We start from the raw sequence: 13,676 nt of genomic DNA, 5'->3' as shown, positions 1-13,676 counted from the left end.
ACCACCAGTAGAGATGGACCAGACAACCCAACAGAGCAAGAAACAGGAAATAACAACAGATGACAGCTACGTCCAAATTCGTTCGCCGACATCTCGTGAGAAGATCTCAATCATGGCTGTCATTGACCGCTGTCGGGCATATCAGGAGTCAGAGGAATACCGTTTGAGGGAAGATGGAGGATCTAAGCCAGAACAGTTACCTAAGATTGACAGGTGCAAAAAAACTGAGAAAGCTTCATCCTATAGTGAACACTTAGACAATGCTGTTAAAAATGCACTGGATTCTGGGAAAAAGGCTGATTCTAGTCAACACAGTGTTGTCAAGAATCTCAGAGAAAAATTCCAAAACATAAGATAAAAATCACTTGTTTTATGGTACATCTATTGTACGTTTCAAAAGTTGTAGAAAATTGTTGGCTGAAATGAAATACTTGCTTCTTTAATTTCTCTCATCTTTTATGTCTTCACCACTGAAGACAAATGTGTTCAGTATGGTCAGCATATATCATGCTGTAGCCAAGTAAGTCATCTGGCAAATTTAAACCTCAAAACTAATATTCTTTACATTTTCTATGCTATTTATGGTATTTTGGACACTGTATGTTCATGTGGCCTGCTGATATTGAGAAACCTGTGGATTTTAATGGTCTAAATGTCAGGGAGAAAGTGTAAATATTGTTGTACAGTTTTTGTTGTACATTCATTCTTTCTGTTATACCATTTACATTTGATATAGTAGATATGTATTTGGTAGTCATTTTACATAAATGACATTCTTGTTTATAAATATTTACATTTTGGGTAAGGTATTTCAATTAATGTCATATTTGAGCTAAGGATTTCTTTAGCAAGAGATAAAGTCTAGTCTATACTACAAAACAAGCCCTAGCAGAGAAGCATAATTCGTCTAGACTCTAAATGTAAGAGACCATTTGAAAACATTTGTTTTATTTTACTTTTAACTGAAAGACATTTTAAAGTTTTTTAGTAAATGTCATGCATGTAACAAATTTTTTCCCCCCTTTGTACCTAAACCTAGTCTTTGATTAATGAATATAGGCATAGATGCCTTTTGTCCGGAGACCAGATCCAAATGTTTAAAAAGATGAAGATTTTAATGATTTTTTTTTTAAGCTTACACCAGTGATGTTACTTAAGCTTATTTTAAGATTTGTTGTGATCTTCACAACAAATCAGATTTAACATCAGGTTTTGGGGAATGTCACAGTTACAAGACAAATATTAACCCTACATGTTTTAGCATCTGAAACACTGTTGGTTTAGCAGCCCGTGATAACAGATCTCTCATTGATGACTGTGTGTGTCTGATATTTATTAAGATTCTATAAATTTCCATATCTGTCTGACTTATTACAAATGCATCAATAAATACTTGTGAAAGTGAAAATTCACTCCATAATAAAACCAAAGAAAATTCAACTTGCAGACTTGCACATATTTTTTTATGTCCCATGTAATTGACTGTGGTCTTTAGGCCTCAAAATCAAAGAGTTGTTTTATCTTAATGCAAATCTTATATATAGTCAATCCAGCAATATTTATGACTCCTTTTATGTATCTGTCATCCTCTTGTTAGAATACAGTTTAATACAGAACCGTTAATACAGTTTTATTAACTGATTTTGGGTATCAGACAAGACTTGAATGACATTTGCATACCAGACATCTTTGCATCTATTTAGATGTCTTCTGATGGGATCTGGTAAAGAGATATATTTAAGAAGAACGTTAGTTTGAAACTATTTGATTAAAATCCATTCTATTATTTTTAATACTTACATTTGAAGTATTAAAGAATTTTTTTTTACATAATCCTAGCCATTAACTGTGGAACAGGTTCTCCACAGTAGTCTCCAGGGGCCTCAGTTATGAAATGTTTCAGAAAAGATTATTTCTGAAATGTGCTTAGGGTACAACAGGCACACCTTGAGAAAAATGTGCTTTTCACTACTCCAATAGTGTATGACTGCAGAAAAAAAAAAGAATTAATAATAAAGGAATGTGATAGAGCAACAGATTTTGTGTGAAAATAAATCATAAAAGTAGTTTGTTTTATTTAAACATCGTAGAAATGTATGAGGTGGCATTTTTCATACAAATACATTAGCTGTTTTTTTTTTTTTATAACTTAAGTTAATACTTGTTCAAAATAGTCACTTAAGCAAAGTTTATACTGTTTATTACATTTAATAAATGAGGCCCCTGGTCTTCATTTGGGATTGCTACAATTACAGATTATAGCTTTTAAAAAATCAATTGTATGCTGTCAACAACAGACTTACAAAAGTGTTAACAAGAAAGGTTGTGGACTTGAAAATAATGGATTCACTATCCACTATTTGGATCAATGAAAATAATGCATTGTTGGACCTGTGTGTTTAATTCTCCCCCATCGCACGCTCTACTGTACTTAACTGCAAATCTTCAAAATTGCAAAGCGATATGGTGTACATATTTTCATCTCAAATATATTTCCTGCACTAAAGTACTTGTGTAAAAGAGGTTTTACAGTACTATTACAGTAATAGCACCAGCTATTAATATAGCTTAAAATAAATGTATTACAAATTAGATGAAAAGTGTGGAACACTTGTGGAACCTGTCATCACAAGATAATTGCAGTTGCCACAGGGCAAAGCCATTGAGAATAATTTAACAAAATGCCCAAGTAATGATCCTTAAATTTGTGTTTTCAGATTAATATCCAAGAACATGAATAAAACACTGAATATAAATGAAACATTCAACGCTGGCAATGTATTTACAGGCCTTGTATTGTGGGTGACAAAGAGTAAATTTAAAAATACATAAGGAGAGCATAAGTACTCCAGCACAAAACATACAATTGCACCTTGTGTGCAATTACTAGGCTTTATAAATGTTAGTTGTTCATCAACTTGCTGCAGTACTGCTCTATAAGCGAACACACACACAGCTGTACACAAGTCCTAGCTTTGGCTCACCTACATTACATATGGCAGACATGCAATAATTCCAAAATAATTATCTCATTTGCATTTGATACATACTGTACATCAAACCATCTATAAAACACAGCCAAAACTAAAGCAAACTGTTTGATGGTGAGCTGCGAAATCATAAAACTAGTGCTGTATACAATCACTTCTTAGTGCAGATATTTAGAAACATTACCTCAACACCAGGATTGCAAAGACTTTTAACATTAAATGGTAAAAAAAATGCTGTAATGGAAGATCACAATTACAGACACAAAACAAGTACAATCCTATCATGTCATTTACTAAATAATTTAATGTGTTGATGTGACCCTGGTAGACAGAACGGTGTTCTTGTATGTAGTTTGTATGGTTCACTGCACATTCACATTGTTGTCATCAGAAGGTACTGGATGTCACAATAATTCTATACTGGCCAGTCTCAAGCTAAAATAGTTAGGGTGAGATGGGTAAGATGCCACCCTTAAGAACAATGTGCATTTACTACATTATACAGCATATGAATATTTACATATTTTGTTGCCCATATTTTAATTGAAGATATGTCATTACAGCAACACTATCAATTCAAACTGAATGATTTCACTCAGCCTAAAGCTTTTAATGAAAAGTGAAGATCTCTGAAGTGTACATTGAATTCATGGAATTAATAAACATTGTTTATTAAATTAAATGTATCCATGTATTAAATTAAAAACAACACGCTGCTTGAGGCCAATTGTGGGAGGGGCGTCTTATTCCAAAGATATAATTTTAGGTAGTCTAATTTTAAGAAGAGCATAGCCATTTATCAATTGTGTTGAGATGACATTTTGTGGCATCTATGGCCAAGAGAAAAATCATCTTGCCTCAAGGGGTATCTTACCTTGTCTTACCCTGCTAATATATGTGCAATTTTCTAAATTAAATATTTGTGTGATATTGTTTTGGATTTCATTCTCGTTTAAAAGTTATCTTAACATTGTTTTGATGCTTTTAAAACATTCAAAATCACAAATACATAGAGTATATGGCATTTAAAGAATACATGGCTAATGCAAACAAGAGGGGAATAGCCTGTTACATCCAGCTGCTTTTTGATTCCTCCAATAGTTTTATGTCATCCTAAATTAAAAACAATCATTTTGTTGCATACAATCATAAAAGCATAATATATAGGGGCAGGGTGAAGGTAACCCGTTTTTCAAGTTTTCATCTGTAACACAGCAACAATACTTCACAGCATCACACATGATTCTACATAATCTAGCACTCGCTTACACGCGTAAACAAACACCCGACACCCCAGACATATGTGGTGTAGTTGCAAAACAAAAATACAAAAAGAAACAATCTATGCCAAAAGTTGCTTACTTTTTAACAACATTTTAACTTGCTGTGTCTGGGAATTCAACAGTAGCCATATTCAAACACCAATATTTGATTCTTATCTTTGATAGCATTATATTTAAAACAGCTCATTTTCTGCAAAGCAAGCTAATGGCTATGCCCCTGTTGAAGGCAAGCACTTATTTAGTATTGTGTATTCACCCAATTTTTTTAATGCTGAAGATTTGTAGCAGCCAATTGCACTGCATTATTGACAATGATCAAATTGACAATTCATAATCATTCAAACAAGCCACAGACTATAACTGTTGAAAAGAACAATGTTTACACCTGCTTTAGCTTGTGAAGTGTGTCCGCAGTCTTTGAGAAAGCATATGCCGCATATTTGCACCACTAATAGTATCACAATACTTTTACAAATGTGCCACGAATATGGCAGTTTCCAAAGAGATGTGCAGTACATGATTGACATGATTGTGTTTTGTTTTTGTTTTGTTTTTTGCAAAGCAAGCTAATGGCTACGCCCTTGTTGAAGGCAAGCTTATACTACATATCGACCTCCCTCGGGCCCCCTGGGACCTCGCTTTGCACTTGCATTGCCATTAGCAGAAGTGGGACTGCTAAACTCCTTGGAAGCAGATTTGGTCTTTCCCCCGGGAGAAGTTCCCATTGGGTGAATCTTGAAGATTCCTCCAGGTTCAACAATAGTGTTGATCACTGTGGTATGACAAAGATAAAACACCAATGGATATACTGTAGGGAAGGACCAGAATGTATAGTATACATGGTCAAAGGTAAAAATCTAATGCTAATAAACTCACCTTCAAGTTGTCTCTGGACTCTTCGCAGTTCTTGGAGAATAGATGAGATTTCCTGCTTGCGAAGTGAGGAAAATATGTTACAAAAATAAAGAAACATCTCTGAAATGAATGTTTGGTCTTTGGAAATTACATTGAAATGGATGTACCTTATTAGATGTCTTAAGGATGGGAACCTCATTTTCAGCATTGATTTTTGCCTCTATTTCCTCCCAGACCTCTGTCTTGTTATGAAACAGAGCTCTAAAAGAGACATAATATTTGTGACTACTAGAGACAAAAAACAGACACCTGGGGCCTCATTTATAAAGCGTGCGTAAGCTCAGATTTTATCTTAGAGTGTGCGTACACTTAAATCCATGCCAACGCTCATATTTGTAAAACTGTCTTTGACGTGGAAAAGTGCTTAGCATCACGTCAGTGTCTGAGTAGACGTACGCACTTTTTCTTCTCGGAGTACTGCAGGTTTTTGGAAATGTAAGCTGTTCTTACAGCTCGCTGTTCTAAATGAAAGAATTTGGATGATGACTGCAATCTTTTACATGTTAATGACATTAATTAGGAGTCGTTTACAAGGCAGAGAGCTGAAACCATTCATTTGCGCGCAAGTTCAAGATCATCTGCGATTCATAGATTTCACATCTGATGTATGATGTATATCATGATGTAACTACTGCCTAATGACCTTTAAAAAAAGAAGAAGAAAAAGAAAGCACAATCCCTTCAAGATGTCCCACCCAAAGTTTGTTTTTAAATATGAAAGTTTTTCTTCATACTTCATTTTCTCTGCTAGTTGCTCCGTGTTCTCTCTGATAGCCTGGGAGAGCTGGGAGACTGGATTTAACATAAGATTGTCCAAAATTACCTGTGATTTAAAGAAAAAATCAAAGATTAAAATGAGAAATTATGTAATTGCATTTTTTTCTATTCAGTTTCTGAGAGGCACTGCCATTGGCTATGCAGGCAATTACACCCTGAGTAAATAACTAATGGATCAGTTTATTAGTGTAATGAGCAAAGGATTTGACCAAATTTGACCTCTTCACGGTTCCAGGGACGCCGTCTGGAACTGTCATGGTCGTTCATATTTGAGTCCTGGTCTATTGGACTAGTTGAGCCTGGAGGAACCTTTTGATAGTTCAGACTTGCCTCGGGTATATGCTGTACCAGCTGCAGATTAATCAGGGATGGGAAAGCACCAGTAAGAACACGTGGACATGACAATGGCAGGTTAAATTTGATGTTAAGAGACAAATATCTCAGAGCTCAGATTACAATGGAGGCTTCCAGGAGTAAATCTCTGGGAAGATATCTGTGTGATCATGCTAATTCAATGGTGAATAGAAAAGGGTTCTATGTTCACAGTCAGCACAGCAACTTTGATCCTAGTTTCTTCAAGATACATTTGGAAATTATTTTTAATGTGAACATAACCTGTTTTGTGAACATACAGCCTTAGGAGTGAATTTGGAAGTGAGTTTCCATGCATTAGGGAATTCCCTCATGCATAAAAAAGGCAGAAGTTTAAACAACAGGTTTCAAAGTTGGACGTTGGACAGTACATCGATACTGGCTCACAGAGAAAGTAATTTAATTAATTTTGGACCACTTGGTAATAATGAGTGATGAATTCAGCACCTGAGGTAACAGGAACCTCTGTAATGATGCATATGGTCTCTGCACAAAAGAGAAAATATACAACAAAATGTATGCAAGATTAAACAAAAACGTTTACTTTAGTCTTGGTCCTTTTTGGGACACAATATAATTATCATGAGGTGTACTATGGTATAGCAACCCAAGACTCCAAACCAAACAGGCTTGCTTACCTACATTTTATCTAAATTTTTTCCTCTTTGTGCTAACAAGGAAAATATAAAGATTTGCTGCATGTTCTGCTTTATATTAAAAAAGTAATGGAATGGGTCAATGTATATGATGGGATGTCATTTAACCAAGCAAACTTTAGGTGCACCTCCTCTCTGGTCGAGATAGTTGATGCTGGGGTATTGGGCATGGAGCCTGGGGAAGTGGTAGCTCCCATGCCTGACGACGTCTGGGAGTCACCATCCCCTGCAACATCATGGATTTCACGAGCGAGGATAGCGAGATCTTTGGCCAGATCTTGACTCAGCCTAAAGGAAGTAAGCATATTTATAAAATGAAAAAATAAAAAATGAATTACTCACAAACTAGCTAATCCATTAGCATATCACACCACAACAACAACAAAAGTTCAATAACCTGGCAATTTCTGCACTATGAGTAGACCAGTTCTGGAAGTGTTCATTCTGAGTTTCGTCCTCTTCCGTTTCCAAAGAGCCACATTTTAGCCTCATTTGAATGGTGTTCTGTGGTGTCTGTGTTTGAGTTGAAGCTGAGGCATGAGAGCGTTTATGTTTGGAATTGGTCTCAAACTCCTCCTCTGAGGTAGAGGAATAATCTGAATTCTTTTGTCTACGGTGGGAACCTCAAATTACAAACAAAAAAGGGAAATTAACATTTCTAAACAAAACATAAAATTACAATATTGTCAGTGATATCGAAAAATGCAATGTTATGCAATTCTAGTGGTCTTGTCTAGAGGAACTGTAGGTAGAGAACATCTCTGAGATTTAAGATACTCACCAGTTGTGCTACTGTGTTTAACTTGGTTAGAACGGGTACGAGTGGTGGAGTGCTTCCCTACTGATGCGGCCCCTTTGCTGGTAGCCTGCCTCACCTCACTTGAAGCCCCTTTCCTCACACTGCTATTTGCTTCTGTAGGACGGTTAGAAATGCCATGCTTGCTTGAGGTGGACTCATTGTCACTTGGAACAGTGAAGGATCTAGTGCGTTTCCGAGGCATGGCAAGAATGTCCAGTCTTGACAGCTTCTTTCCCTCAGCAGGAGTCTTACTATGGTCAGAGCTCTGAGATGCACGGTCTGTCTCCGCACCCTCATTATCAGAGGTCTCACCTAGTCGAGCTCGGCGGAGCATGGAGGCACGGGTTGGTCTTGGGGCTGAAAGGCTATTGGACCGGGTCAGCACCTGCTGGCTTCCTTTGGTCATCTTATTAGGGTCCTCCTTCTGCAGGGGTGCAGTGAGTTTTTTGCAGCTGTTGGGTCGTGAACTTGACTCATGGTCAGAAGCCGCAGCTTCATGCCACAGCTGTTGACCATGCTGATTATCCGAAAGGTCTAAAGAACCACGGTTACCAGCACTTCGACGAAGCTGTAGCCGATGACTTAGTTCAGCTTTATTGGTATTATCAGAAGGGGCATGATTTCTGCGTTTTTCTGATAGTCGTTCACGAGCTGTAGGTTGTCGTGCTTTGTCTTGTAAACCAGAAGATGACTTCTCTTTACGCATATCACCTGCAGATGTGTGCTTCTTATTTGCACTAACAGGAGCATTTTTATTGCTGACCATGCTTACAGTACTGGCGGTATCAACATCTGAATCACCTGAAAGGGAGTCCTCTTGTGCAGGACAGCTTCCTTTTTTTGATCGTTGACCAGATTCAGGTAACTTTTCTTCTGGTGATGTCAAAGATTTCTCTGCTTCCTTAGGATAGGGAAATGTATCTCGAACAGCTTCCTCAGTATCCAAGCTTCTCAAAGCAGGATGACTAGAGATATGTGGCAGTTTCTTGACTTGAATGTTATCACTTGGCCTATCTTTAGTAAAACTCTCCTGTCGAACAAATGACATTGCGGTCTCTTTGGTGGGCACCACATCCCTGTTATGCGTCTGAAGATTTGGGGCTGATGAGTTAGGCTTCACTGGACGCCTAGACTCATGGCCACTCAAATGTCGTATCAAGACAGTTGTTGGGCGTATCTTGGGAAAGGAGTCTCTCTCTGGCTGTGAAAGAACTGGACTTTTGGACACATCTGACTTGCATGAACCATCCTCAGAACCAATATAAAATGAGGTGGGTTTAGGAGTGGGTGTTGGCAACTCTCTTAACCCTCTGGAATGGTTAACGTTTTCAGAAGGTGAATGTATTGTAGTTCCTCTCTTTCCTTGGCTCCTTCCACTCCTATCAAGGATAGAGCTGTCGTCTGAACGGCTAGTGTCACTCAGACTGTCTGGGTCCACATCGTCTTGGACACGTAGCCTCTGAGTGCAGTCCTGCTGCTGTGGTGCTCGGGAACCTTTCTCTGGTGGCTCATGGTCCATGTTTGATTCATGCCGAATCAAGATACTGGGGGTTGTGTTCTCCATCTTTTCTCCAGGTGGAACCTGAGGAAGTAGTCGCCTGGTTCTGGAAACTTGACTGCCCTCTGACTCCAAGAAATCCAAGCTTTGACTAATCGTTGATGTCACACTGTCTTAAAAATGATAAGAGTGAAAATAGTTATGAATTTGCTGGCCTATACATAAAATCGAAAATTGTATAGAAACGCTCAATTGCTCAAACACCACTAGTGGTTTTCAATGAACATACCTCTGTCTGCAGGTCCACATTGGGGTGGAATTCCCATAGATCCTTGAGTAGCCCCAGGATCACTGTAAGTGTCTGCTAGGCTGGCCCATCGTGAGACCCATTTAGGCCCTCCTACCTCAGGATGTGCCTAAATCAAAAAGAGTAATAACTAACAATCATAATTGCTCATCAATTGTTTACAGCAACACAGTCGGGCACAGTATTTCAGTAATGAAGGAGGGCAGTGCTGTCTGAGCTATATGTAACTGCAATACCTGCAGTGAGATGACTTGGTCCCCACCATGGCCCTGTGATGATGTTGACATTACATCAGCTGCCATACCATGGCTATGACTCAAGAATAGTTGCTCATCTTTACCATCATCAATCACAGGCCTATAAACTCCAAGTGTCTGACCACTGTATTCTGGTGCATCTAAAACACCAAACACCTGTGAAATATGAACAAATATGATTTACCATGTTTCTCAAATATCACTGTCTTCCATTGTTCAGACCAAAGAGGTCAGACAGGTGGTGCCAACCCAAACTCACACCAGCAGTTGAAACAGAAGTTGACATTTCGGACCACTCAAACAAACAGCACAATGCTTTGAAAGTGCCACAGAGCCACAGTTCCCTTTCATAGGTTTACTTCAATGCTGCGATGACGTCATCTCAATGGGAACATCTCCGGTGTGACGAATGTCTGAAGCCCTTATACCATTGCGCCAATTCATTGGCCAAATAGCGCTTAGCACCGCCCTTCGCATACATCACATATGCTATATCAGCGTGCTGCATGCTATTTCATCAGATTTCATTTCCTTCAGGAAGCAGATCATCTGTTGCCCGTAGGAAAGCATTCTTTTCATCGTGTTCTCAGCTATTTTCATCAAGAGCAGTTTACTCCTCTTCCCGCTGCAGCTGATTTCGCCACAATTTCTAAAATGGTGGAACACGGTTATGTGGCGATGTCGGCCGTTGAAGAGACTCTTGTGGCACATCTCGCGCCAAACTCAGCTCCATCCTAGAAGTCTTGCCCCCTATTGCTGTCCAAGCTGTTTAGAATTACTTCCGCTTTAGTCTGGAAATCTTACATGGCCGCTGGGCAGGCCACAGCTACACTTCATTCCATGGGTGTACTTCAGGTTTATTAAGCAGATGTACTTAAGGAGCTGGATGAGGGTGAAGGCCTGACACCCGAGGCATTTAAAGATGCCCAAGACTTAGAGCTACCAAGGGCACTTAGAGCTACCAAGCATACGGCTCGAGCAGTGGGCAAGTCCATGGCGGGTATGGTGTCAGTTGAGTGCCACCTTTGGCTCACTTTCACTGACATAAAGGAGAAGGACAGGACTTTTCTTTTGGACGCCCCCATTTCTAATGATGGCCTGTTAGGGGATTCGGTTACTACCGTCGTGGAGAAGTTTCGTGCAGCAAAACAGCAGTCTGCTGCCTTTCGTCAGCTCATCCCATGTAGGTGCAGGGAGGCTGAGCATCAACCACCACTGGTTCGTTCGCGCTCGTCGTCTTTACAGCGCCCTCGCGAGGTCCAGCGACGTGAACCTTCGCCTATGGCGACCCCTCATAAGGGTTGGGGTCCTAGGTCTCGCCCACCGGTTCGCCCACGCCAACATAAAAAAACAGACCTAAACCTGTGGTTTAGTTCGGCCTGATCCACATGCGGCCCTTTCAGTGGTGGATCAAGAGCCAAAATATTTCACCTCATTGTCATCCACTCCGCAGAATTACGGTAACGCGCAGGGGCTTCCGTGCTTTGAGCCCGTGGATGAGGCCCCATTTCCTTCAGAAGGGGGTCCAGCTGAGGTCATTCTGTCATCTTGTGGGATGCCTTATGGGCTGGACGGCATCAAGGACGGCCAGTTTGTGGAGTTTGGACAGAGCTACATCGCAGTTGGCACATAAATCGTTTGCAGCTAATGGCAGTTCCCTCTCGAGCTTTCACGAGACATCACAGAGACATTTCTCCGGGGAAGATTGGGCGGGATCGGAGTCCGATCAGCCGGACGGCATGGTGACCCCAGACCTCCAGGAGGAGTTCATGAGGGTTCTGTCGAAGGCTGTTCAGGAGTTGGAGCTTACCTGGAGTCCTCCAGAGGAGCCTGCGAGGAGTAAGCTCGACTCCTGGTATTTCAGGTCCACCCAGAAAGCTGACTCGAGGGCGTCTGTCCCCTTCTTCCCTGACGTACATGAGCAGCTGGTGAAAACATGGTCTGCGCCCCAATCAGCGCGTGTCCACTCTTCGTCGGCACCTGGCTCTTCCCAACGGAGGGTTAACCCCATGCCAGCGACCGCAGCGGTGTCTGCTACCGCTCCTCGCCAGGAGCCAGATGTCCGGAGGAAGGCGTGGGGTCCCAGGAGGAAACGCCACGGCCAGCAGAGGAGCCCACGACGTGACTCTCGCCCGCCGCCGGCTGCTAAGCCGTCATCCTGACGGTCTGAAGAGAGGAGGAGAGTGCGCGAGCAGTCCGGCTCCCAAGCGCCACAAGTTCATGTGTTGGAATGTTTGTGTGTTGGATGTTCATTCAATAAAAATGCATACATTCTCACAAAAAGAGCTTTTTCCTCCTCAGTCAATGCGGTGCCGCTCGCCCCGTCTCAAAGCAGTGCAGAGCCGCCGCCCACACAGGTTATAGTCGCGCAGCACTCACCGGCGCTTCCAACGACCAAGCCGCTATGTCAGTTCCTGAGCGCGTGGGAAGTTATTCCGGGAATCTCGCGCTGGCTACTCGGTGTGATAGAGCGTGGGTTTCAATGGCGTAGTGCAGTCTCTAACATTGCCTCGAAATGCCCTGGTTCTGAGACTAGAGGTATGCAGTCTGCTCGAAAAAGGAGCAATAGAGAGAGTCCCTCCCAGCGAGCTGGAGAGCGGGTTTTACAGCCGCTATTTCGTGGTACCCAAAAGAGACGGGGGACTCCGCCCGATTCTAGATCTCAGGCCCATCAACAGAGCGCTTTGCAAGCATCCATTCAGGATGATAACGCTGAAACAGATCCTAGTGCAAATTCAGCCTGGGGACTGGTTTGCGTCCGTGGACTTAAAGGACGCGTACTTTCACATTCAGATAGCATTGCATCACAGACGCGCAGCACTTTCCCCTCTCAGAACGAGCAGGATGCGCGTTCTCAACTATCTGGACGATAGCTGGAGTCCCTAGGGCTATGTGTCAACATGCAGAAGAGCATTCTCGCCCCGAGTCAGTCTATAACATGGGAGTGTGCTTCGACTCGGTGGAGATGAGAGCCCGCCTCTCTCGGGAGCGCTCGGCGGCCATTTTGTCTTCCCTGCGCCTTTTCAGACTGGGCAGCTCTGTTCACTTAAAGGAATTTCAGAGGCTGCTGAGACTCATGGCGTCTGCTTCAGCGGTATGTCATCTGGGCTTACTACACATGCGTCCGCTGCAATTATGGCTGAAATGCATCAAAGTCATCGAAGCGCTGAAGCCATGGCGCAACCCAGATCTCTTCAGCCTGGGGGTTCCCCTGGGCTTGGTGACGTCACGCGTTGTGGTCACGACGGGCGCATTGACTGGGGAGAAGTGTGCGAGGGCATGCCGGCTTCGGTATCGCGGGGCGGACATGCTTTCGAGGAAAGGGATTCCTCAAGGAGAGTGGAGGTTGCACCCCGAGTCAGTTCGGATGATTTGGGCCCACTATGGGAGAGCGGAGGTCGATCTGTTCGCCACGAGCGAGAACGTGCACTGCCCGCTGTTCTTCTCCCTGTCTCACTCCCCACTGGAAGGGGACGCTCTGACATCGCACTGGTAGCCAGGCTGTATGCGTTTCCTCCGATCAAGATATTACCATTGGTGTTATGCAAGATCAGGGGTGGCACACGAACCCGGAGTTATGGAGCCTTCATGTGTGGCTGCTTGGGGAGTATCAGAGGAGCTGAGCGCCCTGCATTCCCGTGTTCTCGACACACTCTCGGAGGCGCGGGCGCCCTCCATGAGGCGCTTGTATGCTTGTGTATGAGTGTTTGTGAAATGGTGCCGTGATGTTCATATCAACCCGGCTGCTTGCTCCGTGTCGGATATTCTGCGTTTTCTACAGTACAGACTGGATAGTGGATCTCTGCCATCAACACTGAAAGT

General features: G+C 42.1%; 2 protein-coding genes across 4 annotated transcripts in view; one reads left to right on the top strand and one right to left on the bottom strand.

Annotated features, from left to right (window-relative positions):
• LOC107715685 (pleckstrin homology domain-containing family G member 3-like) overlaps positions 1–1,440 on the top strand; it is a 64,685-nt gene extending 63,245 nt beyond the window's left edge. Inside the window, exon 21 of the mRNA XM_016521858.1 lies at positions 55–1,440. Within this exon, the coding sequence (XP_016377344.1) occupies positions 55–358 (304 nt within the window). The 3' untranslated portion in view covers positions 359–1,440. The remainder of the gene's footprint in view (positions 1–54) is intronic.
• A 3,168-nt stretch (positions 1,441–4,608) lies between these two features.
• The window catches only part of cep170bb (centrosomal protein 170Bb), a 32,795-nt gene continuing 23,727 nt past the window's right edge, over positions 4,609–13,676 (bottom strand). For 2 of the 3 annotated variants that reach the window (XM_016521857.1, XM_016521855.1), the window contains exons 10-20: positions 9,834–10,010; positions 9,580–9,706; positions 7,775–9,466; positions 7,391–7,616; positions 7,122–7,281; positions 6,785–6,823; positions 6,185–6,316; positions 5,923–6,011; positions 5,296–5,389; positions 5,150–5,201; positions 4,609–5,045 (exon numbers count right to left, since the gene is read on the bottom strand). In XM_016521857.1, coding sequence (XP_016377343.1) covers positions 4,870–5,045; positions 5,150–5,201; positions 5,296–5,389; positions 5,923–6,011; positions 6,185–6,316; positions 6,785–6,823; positions 7,122–7,281; positions 7,391–7,616; positions 7,775–9,466; positions 9,580–9,706; positions 9,834–10,010 — 2,964 coding nt within the window. In that variant the 3' untranslated portion in view covers positions 4,609–4,869. The remainder of the gene's footprint in view (positions 5,046–5,149; positions 5,202–5,295; positions 5,390–5,922; positions 6,012–6,184; positions 6,317–6,784; positions 6,824–7,121; positions 7,282–7,390; positions 7,617–7,774; positions 9,467–9,579; positions 9,707–9,833; positions 10,011–13,676) is intronic. The other variant, XM_016521856.1, reaches the window with a different exon arrangement.

Source organism: Sinocyclocheilus rhinocerous, unplaced genomic scaffold (assembly GCF_001515625.1).
Source record: "Sinocyclocheilus rhinocerous isolate Xijiao unplaced genomic scaffold, SAMN03320098_v1.1 scaffold270, whole genome shotgun sequence".
In the NCBI taxonomy this organism is placed as follows: domain Eukaryota; kingdom Metazoa; phylum Chordata; class Actinopteri; order Cypriniformes; family Cyprinidae; genus Sinocyclocheilus; species Sinocyclocheilus rhinocerous.
Note: the sequence above shows the minus strand (reverse complement) of the source record. Positions and strands in the feature narration are given on the sequence as shown.